Raw genomic sequence first — 23,576 nt, 5'->3', positions numbered from 1 at the left:
GAATTCCCAGACTGAGCTAAACTATAAGCATAAATTTAAAAAGGCTTGCACTTTTATCTAGCATATTGAAAAATAATTTTAGTGAGATGAATATAGCTTTTACTACAGACATAAGGTAAAGTCACACAAGCATAAATAGCTGAAGTTGTAACTAGATACTGAGCATAAGTACACATAAGGAAGTTCTGAAAATGGTGCAGGATATCAGCATCTTTAAATATTCAGAAACAGTACAGAGTCTTAGCTTCATGGAAATTTTTAAAAAATTATTGAAAAAAGATTGGATGTTTTGTTCAGGAAAAGCAGACAGCTTGGATTTCTTCTGTAGCTGATGTCATGCTTCACTTCAGCTATACTTCATAGATGACTGATAAATCTCCATGGATGTTTTCCCTTTGAAATTTTTATACTGATGATGCACTTTCATTTAAATATGGAAGCATATTGGAACTTTGTGTCTGGTTCCGTCCCGCACCGGGCGGGAGCTGACCTCCGGCTAGCTTGGGTCAACACAGCCACAGAAGTTCCCAGTTCGTTTCGGCTTCTCGGCTTAGCAGCTGGACCCAATAGTGTTGTGAGAGCCAACAGCAGCAGAAGAGAAAAGGCTGGCTCTCAGCTTAGCAGGTTAAAAGATGTTTATTAGCTCAAGGGTTGAGGAGCAGAGAGGCTCAGAGCTCCGAGCTGAGAGCTGAGAGGCTGAGAGAGATTTTCCTCCCCCCTATAAGCGGGGGAGGGGTTCCAGGGAGGATACAACAAGACAACAAATCAGGGGATTCAGAGGGTAACAAGGTGTGCCCACCCCCAAGCCTCGGACCACTAAAATCCAGAGCTAAAGGAATTCCCCCCAGGGGGCCTATCACCTGAAGCCCTCCCCCTGAGATTTCACAACCTGGGAGGGCTCCTCAAAGTGATAGACAAGCTGCCCCAGAGAGGGGGGTTGGGGCAGAGGGGATGTTACAAGTCAGGTGAGGAGTGGGAGGACTGACACAAAACACCTTATTATACAGACAACACAAAAAGGGTTACAATATTGGGGATACAGTGAAATGAACCATAACATAAACTTCTTATAAAAACCTAATAAAACAGTTCTGCACCACCACATCTCCCCCTTTTTTGTTTTAATAAAGGAGGAGGGCTGGAATGGAGGAGGATGATATTCGAAGTCCGGGTAACTCTCAGTGAGCCACTCTGGCTGAGTGGGCCACTCCATCTGAGGTTCCTCTTCTGGGTGTCTCCTGTCTTCTGGGTCTTCCTCCAGTTCCACGTTCTCCTCCCATCCAGGCGCGGATGATACAGCAACTTGGTTCACAGAGGGGGCATGTGTGGTGCTAGAAATTAATCTACTTAACATTTTTTGATGATACTAAATCCAATTAAAATTAACAGAATAACAAACAAAAATAACAAAACTGATTTCAAAATTGAACCCACCCAGCCCAAAATTCCCCAGTCCCCAAACAATCCATTCAGCCAGTCACCAGTCTCTCTCTTGATGTCATTCACCATGTCCTGGATGCTCTGGCTGGCTTTGTGGCCTGCCCCATTGCCCTGGTGGCTTTGGGCTGAGGCACCAACCATCTGGAGACAGGTACAGCGAGACTGGCAGGCAGGAGGATGCCGAGGAGCAGGTGGAACTTCCTCAGCCCAGGGACTGGCGCTGGACAGGCTCTGCCAGGACTAAAAGAATTAAAACCAACGATTAGCATTCGAGCAGAGGTCATTCAGGAAAGCGAAACCGTCCTGGGAAAAATCTTCCCTCCTTTTCCTCCTAAAAGCTGCTTGAGTAACCTGTGGCAGTTTCTTTTTCTCCCCCGAGACCTTCGGGACATAGGGCCTCACCCATTTTGATGGTAACGATCTCGGCCCCGTGGGGGTGGACACGCAAGTGTACCCATGACCCCACGTGACTAAATCATGAGGTCCCTCTGTCCTTCCAGTTTCAGGGTCCCGGACCATGACTGGCGGCCTCTCTTTGATGTTTAGCTGAGGGTTTGCCCCGAAATGACGAACGATCGGTGGGTTTAAAAACTCAAAGGTGCTGTTTAAGAAATTCAGTGTGAATAGAGCCCTGGCCAATCGGGTCTGCGGTGTTTCTGTTTTCAACACCGGCTGTTGTTGGTTGAGGACCCTTTTGATTTCTCTGTGGGTCCTCTCCACTACAGCTTGGCCTGTTGGGGAATGAGGGATGCCGGTTTTATGTCCCACTCCCCATTGTTGTAGGAAGCTGCAGAATTCCCTGGAACGGTATGCTGGGCCATTATCAGTTTTTAATTCTTTTGGGATGCCCATGAAGGAGAAAGCCTGGATGAGGTGTTTAATTGCATCCGAGGTTTTCTCCCCTGCGTGGGTGGAAGCAAAAACTGCACCGGAGAAGGTGTCCACCGACATGTGCACATATTTAGATCGGCCAAACTGGGGGATATGTGTCACGTCAGTCTGCCACAGCTCACAGCTGTTCAGACCTCTGGGGTTCACTCCCGCACTTAAGGTGGGGAGTGCATGCTGATTACATGAGGGACACGTAGCCACAATTGCCTTAGCCTGCTCCCGAGTGATGTGAAACCGGCGAACAAGGCCAGGCGCGTTCTGATGGTGAAACTGATGGCTGAGCTTTGCCTGCTCAAAAATGCTCGGCAATGGGGCCATCACTGCAGGGGCAGCGAGAGCATCAGCCCTTCTGTTCCCCTCAGCTATGAAACCTGGCAAATCGGTGTGTGATCTCGTATGCATCACAAAGAATGGCTGCTCCCTGTGGGAGACAAGCTTAACAAGGTTAGAAAGCAGCTCAAACAGTGCTGTGTTAGACACTTCCTGCAGTATTGCTTGATCTGCCCTCGATACCACCCCCGCTACATAAGCGGAGTCCGTTACTAAATTGAAGGGTTCGGGGAACCTTTCGAAAGCCCTGACAACAGCGGCCAACTCAGCAACCTGAGGTGATCCCTCCACCTCGGCAACATCTGCCTCCCACTGCTGAGTCTGAGGGTCCTTCCAAGTCATAACTGATTTGTGGGACCTTCCGGACGCGTCCGTGAAAACTGTCAGGGCCTCTAAAGGCTTCCTGCTCCGAACATCTTTCAAATTCAGTGTAAATTTGGCATCCTGATTAAAAATTTTGTGGGCTGGCCGATGAATTGAGATTTGCCCAGTAAAGGAATCTAGAGCAAACTGCAGTGCTTCATTTTCCTGAAGCAGGTGTTCTAACATTGCCTTTGTAATTTGGCCTGATCTTAATCCAATTGGAATGTGAATGCATTCAAAATCACACCCGGCCAATTCCCTGATCCGGACTCTGGCTTTTCGGATCAGTTCAGCCACCAGTTCCTGTGGACGTGTCATTCTCTTGGACCTTTGATGGCTGAGAAAGACCTATTCTATGATTAGAAGCAGGTCCTCTCTGCCCTGGTCCTTTTTGATGTTATTTCTCCATTGGAAAATGACTCCATGGAGGTGTGGCAATTTCCCCATTATTATGAATTTGAAAGGCAGGTCTGGATCACACCGGTGAGCCTGCTGAGTGGACATGAGATGCTGTACCTTTTCCAGCACCTCCTTCGCTTCCGGGGTTAGTTCCCTGGGAGAACTCAGCTCCTCTCCCCCTTTCAATAAATTGAAAAGAGGGGCTAGGTCCTTGGTTGTGAGGCCCAGCCAGGGTCTCACCCAATTCAATGCTCCACACAGTTGATGGGCATCTGCGAGGGTCTGAATTTTGGCCCTGATTTCCAATTTCTGCGGCACAATGGTCCGCTTGCCAATTTCCAGCCCAAGGTACCTCCAAGGTGGCATCCTTTGTACCTTGTCTTCCTGCAGCTCGAACCCTGCAACAACCAATGCATTAATTGTCAGGTCAAGCGCCTGTGACAAGACATCATCGGTGGGGGCACATACAAGCACATCATCCATATAATGACGGATGATTGCTTTCTCTGCGGCTACGCGGACCGGGGACAACAAGGAAGCCACATACCACTGGCAGATGATAGGTGACACCTTCATCCCTTGGGGAAGAACCCTCCAATGGTAGCGTTTCCTCGGGGCCTCTCGGTTAATGGTGGGAACCAAGAATGCAAAACATGGTGCGTCGTCCGGATGTAGGGGAATATGGAAGAAACAATCTTTTATATCAATAACAGCCAATTTCCAATTTTGTGGGAGTACGGTCGGGCTAGGCATCCCGGGTTGAAGAGAGCCCATGTCTTCTATCACGTTGTTAATTTGTCTGAGATCCTGGAGGAGCCTCCACTTGTCCTTCCCTGGCTTCCGGATAACGAAAACCGGTGAATTCCAAGGGCTGGTGGTCTCTACAATGTGACCCTTAGCTAACTGCTCCTCCACGAGCTCTTCGAGCACCTTCAATTTCTGTTTTGAAAGTGGCCACTGTTCTACCCACACTGGTGCATCTGTTTTCCAATTCAGCTTGTGGGTAGGGCGCTCCTCAGCGGCCGCTGCCCAAAAATCCTGTGGCGGGTCTGGGATGTCAATTGTGACTCCCCACCGGGCCATCAGGTCTCTCCCCAACAAGGGTTCCCTATAATCCAAAACAAAAGGGCGTAAACTGGCCAACTGCCCTTTTGGCCCCTTAATTTGAACCACACTCTTTGATTGTTTGGCCAATTGCATTCCTCCTATTCCTTGCACGTGTCCTGCCACATTTTCCAAGGCCCAACGTGACGGCCAGTGCTTGGCTGGGATCACAGTCACATCTGCGCCTGTGTCTAGGAGGCCTGTGATGTTAATGGCCTCATCACCTGCCTGTAACTCACATCCCACCTGGGGTTTCACTTCTGTGATCTTGTGCACGGGACAAGCAGTTGGTATGTTGTCTTCTTCCGGGCATTCCCAGGTGGGTATGATCTGGGCAACTATCTGCCCTTTAGGTAGGAATGTTGGTGGGTGAGTGCAGCATAGCCAGAGAATGAACTTTCCAGGATTGTTATCAAGTGTTCCTGGAAGAATTTCGATCTCTTTTGGGGTGTGTTTGCAGTCTCCCACAACGATGAGCTTACCTTTGACCCTTGGCCAGGTACCCTGCTCACTGTTGTCAACTGACACAAAATTCCAGTCGTCGTCTTTCAGGTGCAAACCCTCCGTGAGCTGCAACCTGTAGGGGGTATACTTAGAATTAGTTGTCAAAATCGGCTGTGCCATGTCATGGTCCGTATAAGTCATTTCCAGTGTGTTCTTTTTGCTGCCACCCTGAATGGGGCAATGCAGCTTCTCCTTCTTTTTCCCTTGGCTCCCTTTCCCCTCCCCTCCTGCCCGGTCCACCCCATTTTTTTCTTCACGCAGGGCGGACCTGCGCTCTTTCACCAGTTTTTTTGTGAGGGTTTAAACCCTCTCCCTTTTTCCCCTTCCCCTCCCCCTTTTTTGTTTTTGAGGTCCTCTAATTCTTTCTTGAGGGGGCATTTGGAAACCCAATGCCCCAAATTCCTGCACAAAAAAACACTTCTGGGAGCCTTGAGCAGAAAGCTTCTTCCTGGTGTTCGGTGTTTTTCGGGAATCTTCAGCTTCCATGGCTGTAACTTGATGAGGTTTGGGCCGCAGACCTGTAGATGAACTCATAAAAGGCACCTTTACCTGATATACCTGAAGCATGTCTGGTAAGGTTGGTTTGGGGTTTAGGGGTAAACTTAAAATTGCAGCACGACATAAATCATTTGCATTCGAAAACGCAATATCTGTTAAAATGTGTTCCCAAGCCATTTCATTTTTGACCTGAGCTTCAATAGCTCAGGACAGTCTCTCTACAAAATCTGTGGAAGACTCCCTTTGGTCCTGTCTGATTTTCGAATATGAAATCGCAGGACCTTGTGTTTGCATGCTGAAGAATGCAGTCAGGGCTGTCTCTCTCACTACGTGGAGGCACTGGACAGGAATGACCACTTGGTCAGTGGCTTCTGCCCACTGCCCCTCACCCACGAGGTGTTCTAGAGTGATGGGGTTTCCCTGAGCATCCACTCTAGTGTTAACATGGTTGAGGAGCCCTGGTAAGGCATCCTGGAGCAGCTGTTTCCAAGCTGTGACCCATAGGATGTACTCTGTTGGGTTCAGCAAGCAAGAAAACAGGTACTTTAAATCAGCAGGCACCTCTTCCTCTGCAGAGAGATCTGCTCTGAGGAGCCCTCTGAAATATGGCCCATCCCGGCCATACGTTCTGTGAGCTTTGCAGATTTCTTTGATGGTGGCTCGGGGAAATGGGTGGTACTCTGCCCTGTTGTTACCACCGCAGACATTGCGGAAGGTAACAGGGGCAAGGGTGGGAATGGAGCAGGAACCGGCAGCTCCATCGGCCCCCGTTCCCTGCTCGGGCACTTCCGGGTTTGAGGGAGCGAGGGAGCCCGTGCCCTGAGGCACTTGGTTGCTTGGACACCGCGTCCCTGCAGGGGGCGCGGTTTGCCCGGGGGTGGCGTCATCGAGGAGTGGGGGGGTGGGCGGGATCCCCGGGGAGAGGGCTCGAGTCCCGGCGGCACGGGACCGGGCTGCTCCGGGGCAGTCGGCGGCGCGGCGGCTGCGGGGGGAGCGGCGGAGGCACCCCACGCCGGCAGCACCGGGGGGGGGGCGCAGCGGGCCGCGGCCAAGCCACAGCGGGGGCCCCCTCAGGCAGCAGCACCGCAGAGAGCAGCCACGCTGGGAGGGGGGGGCGGGGAAAGCGACGTCACCGAGATCGGGCGAGGGAGGCGGCACGGACGCCACTGCGGTGGGGGAAGGGGGTGCCGCAGTGCGCACGCGCAGGCACAGGGGGTTGGGGAGGGCAGCGCGGTGGCGGCGCGCGGGGCGGGGGCGGGGCCGTGCGGGGCGGGGCCGGCACCGCACGGGGTGGGGGCGGGGCCACGCAGAGCAGGGGCAGGGCCACGCAGAGCAGGGGCGGGGCCACGCAGAGCAGGGGCGGGGCCACGGGGGAGACACCCGACATCACAGGGGTAAGGCGTGGCGGGGGAGGGGGATGGGGCGGGGCCACACCGTGCGGGCGCCACGTCACCAGTGTAGGGAGGGGAGGGCGGCGCGGAGGGCGCGGGGGAGTCCCCTGCGATGCGGTCGCCGCCATCTAGGTGACCCCAAGCGGACCGTGTGTCTTTGGACCCAGATTCCGCCCCCACAGAAAACCGAACGTGGCATTTTTGCACCGGGGAAAGGGGCGGACTGGCCGGGTCTGCCTGAGGAATCCCGGCTGGCCCCACGGGGCCAGCGCGGGCGGGGTGGCTGGGGCGTCCCGGAGGCTGAGCGGGCGGGCGGGAACCCTGCTGCTCCATTCAGAACGCTTTCCCGGGGACACGGGGACCAGGGAGAAGGGGAGGGGGGGGGCAGGAGGAGGGGGAGAACACGTTTCTCGGCTGGGCTCTTACTGCATTCCCTTTTGAGATTGAATCGCGGAATTCACGTTTGTTGCCACAATAAAATACTTTGTAGCCTTTTTGTCCCCTGTTTGAATCAGCCGAATTAATTCCCTTTCTACAGTGCCACAGAAATCGGCGCTGCAGATTCTGTCGGGGGATACTTCGGGAAAATACAGATGAACTGAGTGGACAAGATTTCTTAACTCGCCGTTAGAGATTTTCAATTTGGCTCCTTTCACAACTGAAACATGGTTATAATACAACCTTTTCTGAGCAACTGTAAGCTTTCCACCCATGTTTTGATACTAAGTTGCTTTTGAACCCAAGCGGACCGTTCTCTCGAAATCACAGGAGGTTTAACCCTTTAGCTGTGCAGCTATTTTTGGAGGATTTTTTTCCTCCCCAATAGATCCCCCTCCCTCGGGGGAACCCTAAAACCAGTAAGTATGTCCCTTTGTGGGTATACTTACCTGTTCCTGTGCCTGGGGGGTGCGTGGGTCTGGTTGTTCTGCTGCAAGAAGGACTCCGGTCGGGGCTCGAAGCTCCCCTTCTTTCCCCTGGAACTTGCCTCGTTTAAAAGTCAATTTCACAGGGGTGCGTGACGCCCAGAGACTGTTCTTCGGGCTAAATCAGTCCCAGTCCGTTCGCAGGGTCCGCCTCGTCTCCGGGGGGGCGCCCTGCTTGGGTGCCGGACGCTCTGTCACCTTGGAGCCGTGCTCCACGTGGTCCAAGCTGCTTCTGCCGGCGCGGTGTGCCCCACATTGGAGCGCCAAACTCTGTGTCTGGTTCCGTCCCGCACCGGGCGGGAGCTGACCTCCGGCTAGCTCGAATCAACACAGCCACAGAAGGTCCCAGTTCGTTTCGCCTTCTCGGCTTAGCAGCTGGACCCAATAGTGTTGTGAGAGCCAACAGCAGCAGAAGAGAAAAGGCTGGCTCTCAGCTTAGCAGGTTAAAAGATGTTTATTAGCTGAGGAGCAGAGAGGCTCCGAGCTGAGAGGCTGAAAGAGATTTTCTTCCCCCCCTATAAGCGGGGGAGGGGTTCCAGAGAGGATACAACAAGACAACAAATCAGGGGATTCAGGGGGTAACAAGGTGTGCCCACCCCCAAGCCTCGGACCACTAAAATCCAGAGCCAAAGGAATTCCCCCAAGGGGGCCTATCACCTGAAGCCCTCCCCCTGAGATTTCACAACCTGGGAGGGCTCCTCAAAGTGATAGACAAGCTGCCCCAGAGAGGAGGGTTGGGGCAGAGGGGGTATTACAAGTCAGGTGAGGAGTGGGAGGACTGACACAAAACACCTTATTATACAGACAACACAAAAAGGGTTACAACATTGGGGATACAGTGAAATGAACCATAACATAAACTTCTTATAAAAACCTAATAAAACAGTTCTGCACCACCACAGAACTTTATTATCAATCTCAGTGAAATCCTTAATTAAAAAGTCAGATGGCTGCCTGCCTTGTTGCAAAACCAGAGGAGGCAACTCTAATTTATGTACACTGTCAAACAGGCATAATTATGCTGCTGGTAGACTTGCAGATGGTTAGCAGTGAGAGCACAAAACAAGGGTCAAAACATAACCACAGGTCACATTTTTATAGCCAAATGTTCAACATTTGTCTAAAAAATTAACACTTCTATACATATATTTCTACCAAAAAGTCAACTCTTCTATACACATATTTCCTATCAAGTTTCTGAAGAGAAAGTTGTTTATTGTTTAGAGCTGTGGAGTTTTTAAGTGCTTCTGTTCATACAATACATGCTATAACTTCTGAGATCTTTTTTTTTGCCCCGACTTTCAGGCTGTACTACACTGAGAGTTATATTTCCAGTAACAGAAGTATAACCTCCAGTGTGGACCTGGTTATTATGATTTTCCTATGCATCATGCTAGAAAAACTGTAGTCAAATAACAGAAAAGTGCCTTATAAGTTGAGACACCTCCATATAGTTCCCTATATGTGAAAATTGACACTTTGTGCAGATCTGAACTCATCCAAGGGCAAACAATTATGCTAGCACCTAGACAAAGCAGAGGACTGGTTCTGTACTATCCCATCTCCTTAGAGGAATGGGCTGTTGACTCTTGATCCCTGGCCAATTCCCACCACATCAGGGCTTCTCTATGAGGAACTGCAGTTTCTTTAAATGGATCTGTGGCTCACATTTCTGGGCTCTGTGTAAAGGAGTGGTTGCTGTCGTCTGTAGGAAGGGTTTGTAAGGCAGAAGAAATGATGCCCAGTCTGTCTAACGTGATTTCCTTGTTCTCCTGCTCCTTCAAATGTCTATGTTTTATAATTAGCTCAGGCAATCCATGGTGATTCTGAAACCAACACAGTAAGCAGTCTCCAGAACTGATGTACTCTGTGGCTCTCACAGTGTTTTGACTGTGACATGTTTGATGCAGGAACAATTCATACAAAACCTGCCTCAGAGAGATCCCACCTGATTATTAGATAGTTCCAGTGCACAACTGTGCAACCAAGAGCAGAACTTCTGCCAGTAATAATATCTTTTATAAGTAATAATATCTTTTTTAAAAAAAGAAAACATGAACTGTCACTCTGAATAAGCAGTGTTTTCTAAATTATGTCATATCTTTTGTCCCTGTTAATTTCATATGCTGTTTACTTAGATTTAAGCTTCATTGAGCCTTCACTGTGCCTGGGTGTTATCAGAGGTGAAAAGAGAAAATTTGACCTGTCAGTATTGCTCAGGTGCTGCAAATGAGAACAATACACTTCAGCATGCTACAGATGACTCTAACAGAAGAAAGACATTTATTCACAAATAATTTGCAATTAAACTGTGAATAGGTGGTGCCCAGTGACAGGACCAGAGACAGTGGGCACAGGCTGAACCCAGGAGATCCCTCTGAACATTAAGAAACCATTTTTTTTTTTACTGTGAGGGTGACGAGGTGCCTGCACAAGTCACCCGGGGAGGTTGTGAATTCTCCATCCCTGGAAGTATTCTAAAGTCATCTGTACATGGTCCTGGAAAACTGGCTCCAGTTTAAACAGTGAAGTTGGACCGGATGACCACCACAGGCCCCTTCCAACCTTGAGCATTCTGTGATGCTATGATTTAGTTTGGGTGAAGTTACCCAGTCCAGCACTGACAGCAAACACCTGGTCTTTAGCAACTGCTCAGAAAAAGACTAATACTCAGGCCCCATATGGCTTTCTTTCATATTCATTAACCAGTAAGAAATGTATTTGTTACTCACCAGTTCCCCCTTATGGGAATTATCATTCGAAACCTACAGTAGGAAAGCATTTTTTGCATGTCCAGTACTGTTACCCATATATAATATGGATCCTGTGTATATCCAGAAATCTGTTTAAGACTGTAAGATCTTTTGGTAGTTTTGAACCAAGTTTGCTATTTTACTGCACAATGTTCTTCACTACAACTCTAATTGGAAGTGCAGGGTAGCTTTACCCTGTCATACTCTAACAGATTCCCTTCTCCTTTTGCTTTTTTTTGACCAAGATGAATCAATTTGGTGCTGGAAGGAACTGGACACATTCTGTTTTGTACATCAACAGAACTCTCATTCTGATGGCAAATCCAAAATTTACATCCCATCCCAATTTTAGTACAAGAGGAAGATTTTGTGGCAAATCCAAGGGCATTCCTGAACTCTTACGTCTTTCCTCTCAGTACTGCTAGAATTTGTCATTAACCCCATCCATCTCCTGTCTACTGGATGACGAGTAAATCCATCAACTGCATCCTGCTAAAATTAATCCAGTCATCTAGTTAGAGGTGAAATATCACAACACATACTCAAGCCTTTCTGAAATTTTAATCTACTTAGCCCAATTACATAGTAAGAGATAATGCTGTATGTACAACTGCTGAGTCTGCAGTGGCAGAATGAGGCAAGTGGCAAATCAAAAAGCAGCACTTTCTTGTCTCCTCTAACAAGGAGAATCGTGTTCCATGTGCACAATGGCTTTGATCAGCTGCCATGTCCTTAACTGGAGGAGACAATGCTGGAGTTTCCTTTCTCAATCTTCCTTTCTCTGGTGGCAGCTCTGACAATCTTTCCTTCCTTTTGTTATCTTTTAATTTTCATTATAGAGGGGATATTTTATCTACATTGGCTGCATGTCCTTTGTCCTCTTTTGTCTTCTTTCCTCAAAATTGCATTACAGTAATCAGTATTTTGTGAGGTGTTTTTTGCTCTTGTGGTGTCGTCATCTTGTGCTCATGCAGTTTGTTTCTCTGTGATCAACCTCTGCTTGTGTTCTCCATGGCAATACGCAGTTGAGAGGTTTATTGAAACTCATTCTCAGAATATACTCCATTTTTAGGCTGGTTCTCAAGATTATGTTACCATATGAAACAACTCTTTCTTCAGTAGTTCCAACAACGTTTTGGTACCTGCTATTAATTTTCCTATGAGGTGTAATTTTAGCTCAATACATTTTTTTTTAATTTTTCCCCCCCAAAACAGAGCAAAGTCTATTCAAAATGAAACAAGATGAAAAACAGAACTGAGTTGTGTGTGTTGTCCTTTGGTTTGACATTAGAGATTAATTGTTTTAGCTCTCTCTTTATGAAAAAATAAAATAACCATACCTGAGCAAGTTGCATGGATGCCTCTGTTTTCCACAATTGTCTGAAACTCTTTACAGGTTCATCCATATTGGCTGAAGGTTGGAAAGCTTGATTTTCCCTACAAGATTTTCAGAAATAAGCAATGAAGAAAAAGAGGAAAGCCTATAAAAGTTCATCTCTTAGAAACATCAGGAAATCCTCACAGCAATCAATTAAATTACAGGAAATCTAAAAAAATTTGGATCTGCTGCCATAATTTACTGATTTTTATCTTCAAAAAAGAGGTGGAGCCTTTTCTCTTCACCTATCCCAAGGTCAGCAAAATTCATACTTCTGAAACAAAAAGAAGTAGGCTTGAAGGGAATAAAAACAAATTGTCCATCTGGCTGCCAAAAATTACATTATCTGTTGCCTGTTTTCCTATTAGGGCCGCACAGTTCCATGAAATAGCACCAACTTAGGACTCCCAGGCTCTCCCTGGGCTGCAAGGGGGTCTCTGTTCCATAGGGGTGTCTCTGGGCCTGCTAGAGGGACTCCTTCTGTGAGCCTGCAGCTCCTCCTCCAGCTCCTCCTCCTGTACTGCTGTCACCTTTGGCCCTTGCTGGAGCCTGCTTGTCCCCAAGATCCTGGAGCCCCTCTGCCACCCCTGGGGCAGGGACACCCTGTGCAATCACAAATACAAAACCTTGATGTGCAATCCAGAAAATGATCTGTGCTCGCCCTATGGACATATTACTACTCAGTGAGATCAAAAGATAAAATTTCATATGTCTTTTCCATGGTTAGCTGGCAAGGTTAGACATTTCTAGTGAATTGGGACATATTGCAAAAGCACTTGATGTATTTATACTCCATTAACCAGAGCAGAGCTGATTAAATGTTTTCCAGGGCTCAGAGGTTGTATCATTGAAGAATTTATTCTGGAGTTGGAAAAACTGAGTCAGAGCAAAAGAAAAATCCAAGATGATAGTCCATCAGATGATGCCCAAATTCAACTTTGGTTTATGTCTTTGAGATACATAAATTTTCTTTTCAGCTTTTAGTATACCCAGCACTAGTATGAAACTTCATTTTTTTTTACCCTATATCCATTTCAAATTGCAACCAAAGAAAATGCATCGGTTCAAGCCATAAGCCTAAGCTGATGGATATTTTCTTCTTCTCTTCAGTGCACTTTAAGGTAGACTATTTATCTTTATCTTACATTAAACATCTGTGAAGAACTATCAAGCACTTTAAGGTGGCTAAAAATTCCCAGAATTCAATAACATTTTCATTCAAACTGCTGAGGTTTTTGCACAATGTTTTTTCACAATTAGGGACACGGCACTTTCAAGGGCTGGCTTATGACCATGACTATGTGCTGAGGATAATGTGGGCACTATCTGAACTTAAACAGTGGTTCAGTTATAATTACAACTTATTAATCTTCTGCCTTAAGGATGAAAACAAGTTTTAACTTGAAAATATTGTTTGATTCTTCCTGACTTTGCTTGCTCTTAACTGAAAGCAAAAGCTGATTGGAATCTGAAGCATTTTCTCTTCCAAATGAAGTCTTCCATTATAAACAATTACAAAGCTAAGAAAGGTAGCTTAGGTCACTCAACTTATTTTTTTCTTGAAATTTCTCTTTATTCTCTCCCAAAACCTTCAAGGAGTGGCATTGTTAGGCAAGCTCTAGAATCCAGGAGCTGTGCCTTATGCTGGAGATTCAGTGACAAATGGTAGATTACAGCAATATCTCTCACTCTAACCATACCCTTTTCTTCTACTGTTGCCCGTCATGAAAATGAAAATGCTGAAGGAATACACAGAGATTTTTCATATCCTTAGTTTAATGAGAAAAATCATAAATCTTGTTACACATGCTTTTTCCTTCCTTCCTTTTCTCTTTTTCTACAGTAATGTGTCATCTCTCAGCCCAGATAGTAAATTGAAGAAATTACAATCTCTGATATAAAGCCCCTATTCTAATTTCAGAGTTACTAAGTAAACAATCTAAAAAAAAAAAAAAAAAAAGAATTTATATAGCAATATACTAACAGAAAATGCAGCAGAAAATACCAGCATAAAAAAAAGTTATTGATAGGAGATGTAATGATATTGCTAGCTTCAGCTTTATTTTATTTACACATAGGGTCATAAATTTAATACAAGCATTCATGCTACTTATAGAGGGGATATTTCAGAATGTTTCAAATTAAGGGAGGAACATCTTCAATATTTTCAAAATCAACACAGCTCTTCTTAACTTCTGTAACCTTCTGTCGTTGGAGATTTATAGGTCCCCGTCCAGTTCGTTCCTTTTCTGGGATTATCTTTGTCACATCAGGGAATGAATATTTACTAGGATCCACTTCTAACTTCTCAACTTGTCCACTCCTGAAGCAAGAGGGAAACAAATTGAAAAAAATTAATTTCAGTGTCAAATATAACCGAACTCTTTGAATTCATTATGTGATTCTATGGTTCTGTTTTGGGTGCCTGCTTATAAACACATTGACTTTGGTATGAGGGTTGTGACTGAGTCCAATTAAACCAGGGTTAAGAGTTCTTGTAACTTGAGAATTGATTGCTAAATAAAAACCCTAAGTGTAAACACATGAAAGTAATACAAAATCTCTAAGAGTTTGTAAAAAAGAATCTTTAGTCTCCAGACTTCAAAAGCTAATTTTAGATAGCTGTAATTCCCTTTATGTCAGAACATGGTGACTGCTGGTATCACAATACAAACGGTTGGCTTTTGATATAAGATAATTTCTTTAAATCAAATTGGTTTTTTATTTTTTTTCTGTTCCTTTTTACACAGTTCCTTCCCTCTTACTGTCTATTAATTTCTGGGTGACAGATCCGTCTTTGGAAAATAGAAATACTTTCATTTATATAGAAAATATAATTGTAGGAACTTGTCTGCCTTGATCATGTTTGGCAACATGAATCATCACCATGTTTTTATAAGGAACAAAAATTAAATTATAAGGAAAGTCAGAGTTTTAACACAATGTTCAGATTCTATTGCGATTAAGGATACTCTTTCAGATGACACTTAGAAATGTGTAGTGACCACTCATTAAGGCAACCTATCCACGTCACATGATGATCAAAGATTTAAAACATACACTCTGTCTTGCAGCATTTAATCTCATTGTTCTTTTCTATTAGAGAACTCAATGATTAAATGGAAAAAATCTAACCTGCTTTCATGCAATTTGTAGCTGTTTACATGAAAAAAAGGCAAAATGGAACTTTAATTGTACAATTATGTTTAATTTCTTCAAATTACAACATGATTTGTACATCTTCATACTCCATTTTATACTGAGTCACACTTCCCAGCTCAGCATTAGAAAAAACAGTGCCTCACCCTTCAGAGATGTAAGAAAACTGTGTTTAGCCAGAAGATCAGAAAGACACCTTAGAAATAGCACAAACAAGGGGGAGGAAAAGTCACTGCATAACAGAATGCATTTTATGGATGACAACACAGGAAATGAAAATTGGTATATAAAGTACAATAAAAGTTTTTAAACTGAAAATACACCATCTTAAGTTGTTAAAACAGAGAGAGTTTTGCAGGGCAGCTTCCAGATTCTGCCAATGTTTCTCCATCAAGGCTCTGGGAGATCTGAGCAGGAGTCCCAGGCCTCACCTGTGTCAGGGTCCCTGTCCCACTGAAGGGGAGATGCAGAGGGGCTCATGGGAGGATTCCTCCTCTGCTCCTGTGCTATGCTGAGGAAAGCAGGAGTTTCAGAAGAGGCAGCCTAACTGACTCTTTCAGCTCTACGTCACTAGATTTTTCTTGTACTGAAAGAATAATTTGATCATTTTTTCTGAGCAGAAAACAGCCAGAGAAGTTGCCTGCTTTAACAATCTGCATAAATCTTTTCCAAATAGTGGCATAAGCAAAAATTACTTGGAGTAGAATTTTATGGGTAATGAAAACAAGTACAAGAAAGGTCTTATTTCTTTACCCTGAACATTCTTCAATTTATAAAGCTAGATTTTTTTTTCTGATATTGCATTATGCTACTTAATGAAACATAAAAGTGTTCAATTCATGGGAACATTATGAAAAATGTTCATCCCCCAAACACAAAGGGCTTTTTTGTTTCCTGTGTTATTTACGAAATGTGCTGTGACCTGGGATCACTTTATCAGTAGCTGTTGGTGAGATCACAAAGAGTTCAGACCCTTAAACTATCATTTACCACTAATCTGAACCACCTCAGAAAGAGCTAAACAAGCACAAACATGAGAATAAATTAGGCTTAGCTTGTGCCTCCATCCTAGAAAAGATTTTCCTTAATTTGAAGTATTTCAATTAGCAGTGGGATCAACATTTGTTCAACAACTCTAAAATTGTACAAATTGTCATTCATAAAAACACAATCATGGAATTTGAATATCTTATTACTTAGTAGCAGAATCCAGTACTCCAGAAATTAATCATCAGGGAGTGTCATAAGTAACAATCCCCATCAACAAGCTATGAAAAGGTTATTGCATCACCATTCTCAAAACTGCAACAACACACGTAATATCATAAAAAACTGAAGTATGTTGGCAACAGGTAAGACAGAATCAAGCACAGGTGAATTTTTCCAGAGAGGAAGTGGGTTTTCAAGTACTTACATGAACATGATGAAACATTATATACTTGTTTAGTAAAGCTTCACAGTGGTATCCCAGCTACCATGATACAACAATTGGCTGACAGAAAGACTCTGTTAGGCTGAAATCTGTGCAGCTACAACACAGATCTACTGCTCTCATCATGCAATCTATGCAAAAGAGGCTGAGTATTGATGAGGTCAAGGGTAACCACCTGAATTTTTTCCCACGTTTTTACACCTAGCAGAATAAAAATCATCTTGTTGCTGAAGCTCTTCCATGAGCAATGGTAAAACAGCTGTTATGGCAACAAATATATTCCTTGAAGGACTAGCTAGAGAACATACCTGAAAATCTCAGTGTTTGCAAACTGAGATTTTCAAGTTCAGGTCTAAAAACAGATGAAGTTCACAGTTTTTGGCACTGCTAGCTGCTGCTGAGTGTTCTTTACCTAAAAAAATTATGGTCAAACACTAAAGCACCACACAAAAATAAATGAAATCCTTTATTTCTTCCTGACCTTTTTTTGCCCTTTGAAAGGCTATTTCTATCTTCACGTACTTTGACTAGGCTTTTAAAGAATACAACTAGAAGATTCCACAATAAAGAAAGTTTTGCATAACTATAGCAACCTGCTGAACAATCTGGTGTGTGACACATGGCATACATGATAATCTGGTATTTCTTGATAATTTACACTTTTATTTACACAGTCTTTAATCCCTGTACTTGATAATAAATGATTTAACAGTTACATTTCCCTATGTCAGCGTCTGAATTTCAATAAAATTTTGATTGCTAGAGATTTCTCCTATCTTTGATGCAGAATATATGGTTATTGACATGTGACTGAAAGTTTCCTTTCTGGTAGCAGGATATCTAAAGATTTTTAGGAGTCATAACCAACTGCTTTGAAGAGACACTTTTTCAAGTTTTTTAACATTGTGAATGAAACAGGACAAAAAATCATTATCAGCCTAGACAAAGTACTAACAAATCCTTTTCTTGAATAAGAAAATAGAGTAATTCCAGTATATGGAATGACAAATTATTTGGGAGCTTAGAGAAAGACACATCTTTATTTAGGTATGTTAAAAACTGATGGTGAATGTGGGACACTTGTCATACTCTGGTCTCAATTTTTGAAAATATAAGGTTAGAAAAAAATCTACTAGGTAATCTAAGCAAATAATTATGTTTTTTAAGTACCAGGAAAATTAATTCCTCTTTCATTGTGTAAGAGACCTTTTAAATCCCTGTATATGTCTGTAACCTGAAATGAAGCTGTAACTGGAGTCTTCAGAATCAGTGGGAAGATACGAACACTGACAGAATCAAATGCATTTCTCAGGGACAAAACAACAGTGAAGAATAACTAACAAATCAGTGGTAAATGTTCTGATAAATAAAAGGCTGATGATATGTAGGCTGTTCTTTCTAAAAGACAAATATATTTCACAAATAGGATTCATCAGACTGAGAATGTATATATATTACTAGTGTCCATGTTTCTAAAAGTTAGACAGAAAATCACAACCACTATGACATTTTCAACTTCACTGTTCCATCCCTTTCCTTCTTTTGAACAATCACTTCAAGATACTAAATTTTAAACTGACCTTGTCTGCAAGCAAGAAATGCTCCAATACCTGCAAATACAATGCAAATTGACTCTGGATTTCTATATGTGGCTATAATATCATCTTATTTTCTCTCCTTTCACTGTTAATTTTGTCAGCCAAACTTGAAACCCTCAAACACTTGGGAAACATATACTGAAAACACACTTTATTCTAACAAAGGTTTTTCAAAGTTATGGAATGTGAGAAAGCAACTTTTAAGTCCATCTTGGCCCTCAGACTTTTGTCCTTGTCCCATATGCACAACCAAAGATAACTTTAGACTCCAGAAGGGCATTTCTGGAGCTTTCTCACCTTTATTACAGTTATGGTTTATCAGATGCCAGTGTGCAAATTAATTTTCAAATCACTTTTGAGATACACCACCTTTTGTTCTCCTCATTAGACAACTGATGGACATGTACAACCTCTACTTTGATTAGCTACAGGCCTCTATGAGAATGCAAATAACGGCATACTTTGAGATTAATTTGAGTAAAAAACATTTTTACCATGTTGCTTAGTCATATCTGACTATGCTTTCTAGTTAAGAAGCCAAAGGAACTACAGTTCCTATAATTCCTCCTTTCCTATATAATATTACTTGCATTCTAAAAGTTCTCAATGTCTTCATGACAGCTAGCAAAATTCATTGCCAGAAATTATTAATTCTGGAAACTATTCAACTCTCAAGATTTGTGATCTAATCCCAGGTATTTATCAAAGGCATTACATCTCAATAGAACTGATAACTGACTTGTCATTTGTGATCTGCACACATTTACTCATCTGTCATTCAGGACACTCTTCAGATGCACTTGGCTTTCTTCGCATTGAACTGTTTGTGCTTGGTTTAGACACTGAGAATTCAGGTTCTGAAAGACCACATAAATCCTCTTGCAGTTCTTTCAGATCAGTTTGTCTGCAATTCTATTCACTTTCTGACCTCATCTTACCTCTCCTTCCCAGTCCTGAGGAAATGACTCATTTTGTTCTACTGTATTTCTCTTCACTACACTGAGTTCTCTCCCTTCCAAATCATCACATCCTTCTGTGTAAGCTGTAGGAATTTAAGGCTGGGAGAGACTGTGGAAAGGCAGTATTATGACACTTCACAAGGACTGCTTCAAGAATTCAAATTAGAACTTCTCACTCTCAAAGATTCTTACTCTTACATCTACAGTTTTTTGCACAAATATGTTCTTTCCCTCTTCTTCACCAAAACGAATCAAGATAAATCAGGGTCATCCAGTAAAACAGAGCTTTGCAGTATGTTTCATCTTCAGCAACAGATATCAAGTGACATAGAGAATTTTTGAAATAATCAGGTTTTTGTTCTTTATTTGTTAATAAGCAAAGAAAAGCTCAACTAAAACCAATGACTTCTCCAAGAAAACCAAAATAATGCTTGTTTATCACTGAAATTGCAAACCATAAAAGAAGTTATGTTAATGAGTCTTATTATGACATGTTTGCTAGAAAAAGATTGGAATTAAAATCCAATACACTGATTAAAAACATTCAAGTTTTCCCAGTCTCAAATTTAATATAACTTACAGGTAATTTTATATATTTTATGTGTCTCACAATTAGTGAAATTTAGTTGAAACTGGATAACCCATTCAAAGGCATTTATGGGTTCACCAGCAGACAGAGGAAGACAATCCAGCAGCACATTTTTCTTTTTTTTCTCCTTAAGAATCCAGATGAGGGAAAAGAAAAGAAAAGAAAAAAAAAAAAAAAAAGAAAGAAAAAAAGAAAAAAAACCAAACCAACAAACAAAAAAACCCCAAACAAACAACAACAAAAAAAAACCCCAACTGAAACATAACCACAAAATTGCCAAAAGCCAAACGTTATTCACTGCCACTAGGAATGGATTCCAGTAGAATGTAAGTCAGATTTCCAACCTAATGTATGACATGGTACTCTCTAGAGCATGCGCTGGCTTGGTCACCCAATGCACTCCTGCATAGCTAAGAGGGGAAAAGACACTTAGGGCAGTCAGATTTGCAATGCCTGAACTACAAAGATAGAAATCACCTCTACCTTACATTCCTTACTTCAATATAAAAGGTGTGTATAGATCAGAACTTGCTGATTAGTTTTTAATTCTGCAGCAATTGCCACTCCATTCCTTTGCCTCTTCAAATTAGACCATTCTCTGGCTACATTTCTCAACCTCTCTGTATATAAAGATCTACAGTAATAAGAAACAAAATAAAGCAAAAGAAGAAAACTCAAAAAATGAAAGAAAAAAGCTGTATTCCTATGAATATTTCATTACTGGAGGAATTCAAAGGTGCGTATATTTATATTTAGAGACATTTTGGTTTTTATTTATTTTTTTTTCTTCTCCAGCACAGTAAAGGAAGACTAGTCTAAACCTGTAGGTGTGAGACAAGGATTGTTGACTTTATGTAGCTGTTACTCTTAAGATTTGCAGTACAACTTCAGAAAAGTCAGTTTCTATCTACTTCTGAATTTCCTCTATGCAGCTGTGGAGAACTTAGCTTTGGTATCTTACAGCTGAACTGTGAGGCCAGTTCCAGTAAGGAATTACACACTCAGCTACTGCATTAATAGACGCTTTGTAAATATAATAGATCAGTCTGTCAAATTCCTTCCACAGAAACTTGCCTCTTTGAAGGCTCCAAATACAGTTTTGTATATAGTCACAGAAAAAATCTCTCATACATGGCAGAAGTAATGACAGTATCATCATGTAATTTAGCTAACAAGAGTTAAAGAGATTTAAAGCTCTGCATTACAGTTTGGCAGATTATATGTCTGACAGCATTTAGCTAAGACATCTGTAGCTGTCAAGTATAATCACTGTAATGAATGTTCTTCTGTAATCTAAGAGACAACTATTCAGCAAATTTTTAACATCTGGCTAGTCAGCATCTTTTCAACTAAAGAGGTCAAAACATACTATTTTTCGAAAGAACTGTAATTCAAAGACCCTCTTCCTGCTTCTGCTTTTGTGGTATATATTCCTGTAATATTTTAGCCATCAAAATCTTAAGGAAGCATATTCATAATTACCTAAACCTGCATAGAAATCAAACACAAATTATTGGAGTTTCACTATGCCACACAATATCTTTAGTTCATCAGCTGGCAGGAATGGGCACCATTTCACATTATTACTTTCATGCTCCCATTATTAAACATTTACTATGCAGCCAAAACTAAAGGCAAACAGAGGGTTCTGAGGAAATATATTTTCCTAATCCACAAGTTGGTGGTATTTTGTTTGTTCGTTTGTTTGGTTTTTTGTTTTGTTTGTTTGTTTCTTGTTTGTTTTTGTTGTTTGTTTTTTTTTAAACTTATTTCTTGTAATGCTATTAAAGATTTAGCTGCACTTCTGTGGAAAAGCACCATTCCTTTTGCGAAGAAGAGTCATAGAATAGACTCACAGAATGGTTTGGGCTGGAAGAAAAATTTACAGGTCATCCAGTCCAACCCCTCTGCAATGAGCAAGGCACATCCTCAACCAAATCAGGTGGCTCAGAATCCCACTCAACCTGACCTTGAATGTTTATAGGGATGGGGCATCCGTCCACTCTCTGGGCAACTGGTGCAGTGTTTCACCACCCTCATAACACAAAAACTCTTTCTTATGTATTTTCCCTCATTTACTTTAAAACAATTATGCCTTGAAATCTGTCCCCATCTTTTTTACAAGATTATTTTTAGTATGAAAGGCTGCTAGAAGGTCTCCCTGAAGCCTATCTTTTCCAGACTGAAGAAGCCAGACTCTCTCAGCCTTTCCTCATAGGAGAGATGCTCCAGCCCTCTGATAAATTTTGTGGCCTTCCTCTGGACTGGCTCTGGTAGATCCATGTCTTTCCTGTACTAAGGATCCCAGAGCTGGATGCAGAATTCCAGGAGGGGTCTTGGTAGAGCAGAGCAGAGAGTGAGAATCCCCTCCCTCAATCTGCTGTCCATGCTGCTTTTGATGCCATCCAGGACATGGCTGGCTTTCTGGCCTGCAAGTGCACACTGCCTGCTCATGTCCAGTTTTTCATTCACCAGTATCCCCAAGTTCTTTCCAGGGCTGCCCTCAATCCCTTCTTTCCTCAGCCTTTATTTACACCAGGAGCTGTCCTCACCAATGTATACCACCTTGCATTTGACCTTGTTCAACCTGATGACATTCACGTGAACACACTTCTCAAGCTTGTCCACGTCCCTTTGGATGGCATTCCCCCTTCTGGCACGTGAACTGCACCACCCAGCTTGGAGTCACCCACAAGCTTGCTGAGAGTGTGCTTGACATAAAATTGTACTGGCCCCAGTATGGGCCGCTGAGGGACACCACTTGTCAGTGACCTCCATGCAGAGATTGAGTAATTGCCAACTCCCCTCTGGACACAACCATCCTACCAATTCCTGATCCACCAAAAAGTCCACCCATCTTACCCAGTTAGAGAGAAGGACGTTGTGGGGGATCATGACCAAGGCCTCACAGAAGTCCATACAGATGACAGCTGTAGCTGTTCTCGTGTTCATTGATACAGTCATTCGATCACAGAAGGCCACTAAGTTGGCCTTGCCCTTGGTGGAGCTGTCCTGGCTGTCCTGAATCACTCCTCTCTCCTCCATGTGCCTCAACACAGCTTCAAGGAGGACCTATTCCAGGATTCCCAGGCAGAGTAGAAACCCTAAAGGTGAGGCTGATGGTTGAAGAGTTCCCAGCATTCTTCTTTCTACTCTTTTTAAAAGTGGGTAGCAACATGGGTGCAATATTTCCATTTCTCCAGTCACCAGGAACTTCACCTGATTTCCATGACTTTGCAGGTATAATGGAGAGTAAGTATTGTCCATTTGACCTAGACCTTCTAAAAATATTTGAAATACTTGGTAATCAGAGTGATGCACTGTTGTAATAATGACTGCTGCTTAAGGAAAGGGTACAGTCCTTGGTGCTCACTAGTAACCTCAACAGATTTTTGCAGGTGCCCCAACATCTTCTTATAAGGCAGATCATCAAGAAAAGAAGTACATGACTGATTTTTATTAGGAATAAGAAATTAAAAGTAGAATTATTGACCACTGACTCTTGCAGAACCATTTTTCCAGTGTTCTAAAGACTGAGGCCAAGAACAGCCACAATACAAAATGCTAGTTTTTACTAACTGCTTAGACTTTTTAACAAGATTCAACACAATGAAATCAAACAAGGAAACAAGTGCAACACTTCAAATATAAACAGATAAATAGCTTAAGGGACTTTGCTGTTACAGTATCTTACTCTAGTATGAATACCATTGGCTATAGCAAAAGGAGAAGGAAAGATTAAAACATGTATCATGGTATTTGTACTTAGGCCAAATGTCCATGAAACCTACAGCAGCACGTGCTGAGGGTAAAAACAGAAAATAGTGCATCACTGATATTCACTTGCTTTGGGCGGTCATTAATT

At 43.0% G+C, this 23,576-nt stretch overlaps 1 protein-coding gene across 3 annotated transcripts in view; it reads right to left on the bottom strand.

Moving 5' to 3' along the window:
- Positions 1-14,065: 14,065 nt before the first annotated feature.
- DNAAF11 (dynein axonemal assembly factor 11) overlaps positions 14,066-23,576 on the bottom strand; it is a 46,923-nt gene continuing 37,412 nt past the window's right edge. For all 3 annotated transcript variants that reach the window (XM_040086178.1, XM_040086188.1, XM_040086196.1), the window contains one exon: positions 14,066-14,297. In XM_040086178.1, coding sequence (XP_039942112.1) covers positions 14,111-14,297 — 187 coding nt within the window. In that variant the 3' untranslated portion in view covers positions 14,066-14,110. The remainder of the gene's footprint in view (positions 14,298-23,576) is intronic.

The sequence above is a fragment of the Hirundo rustica genome, chromosome 1 (assembly GCF_015227805.2).
Source record: "Hirundo rustica isolate bHirRus1 chromosome 1, bHirRus1.pri.v3, whole genome shotgun sequence".
NCBI lineage: Eukaryota > Metazoa > Chordata > Aves > Passeriformes > Hirundinidae > Hirundo > Hirundo rustica.
This window is presented reverse-complemented; position numbering and strand designations above follow the sequence as displayed.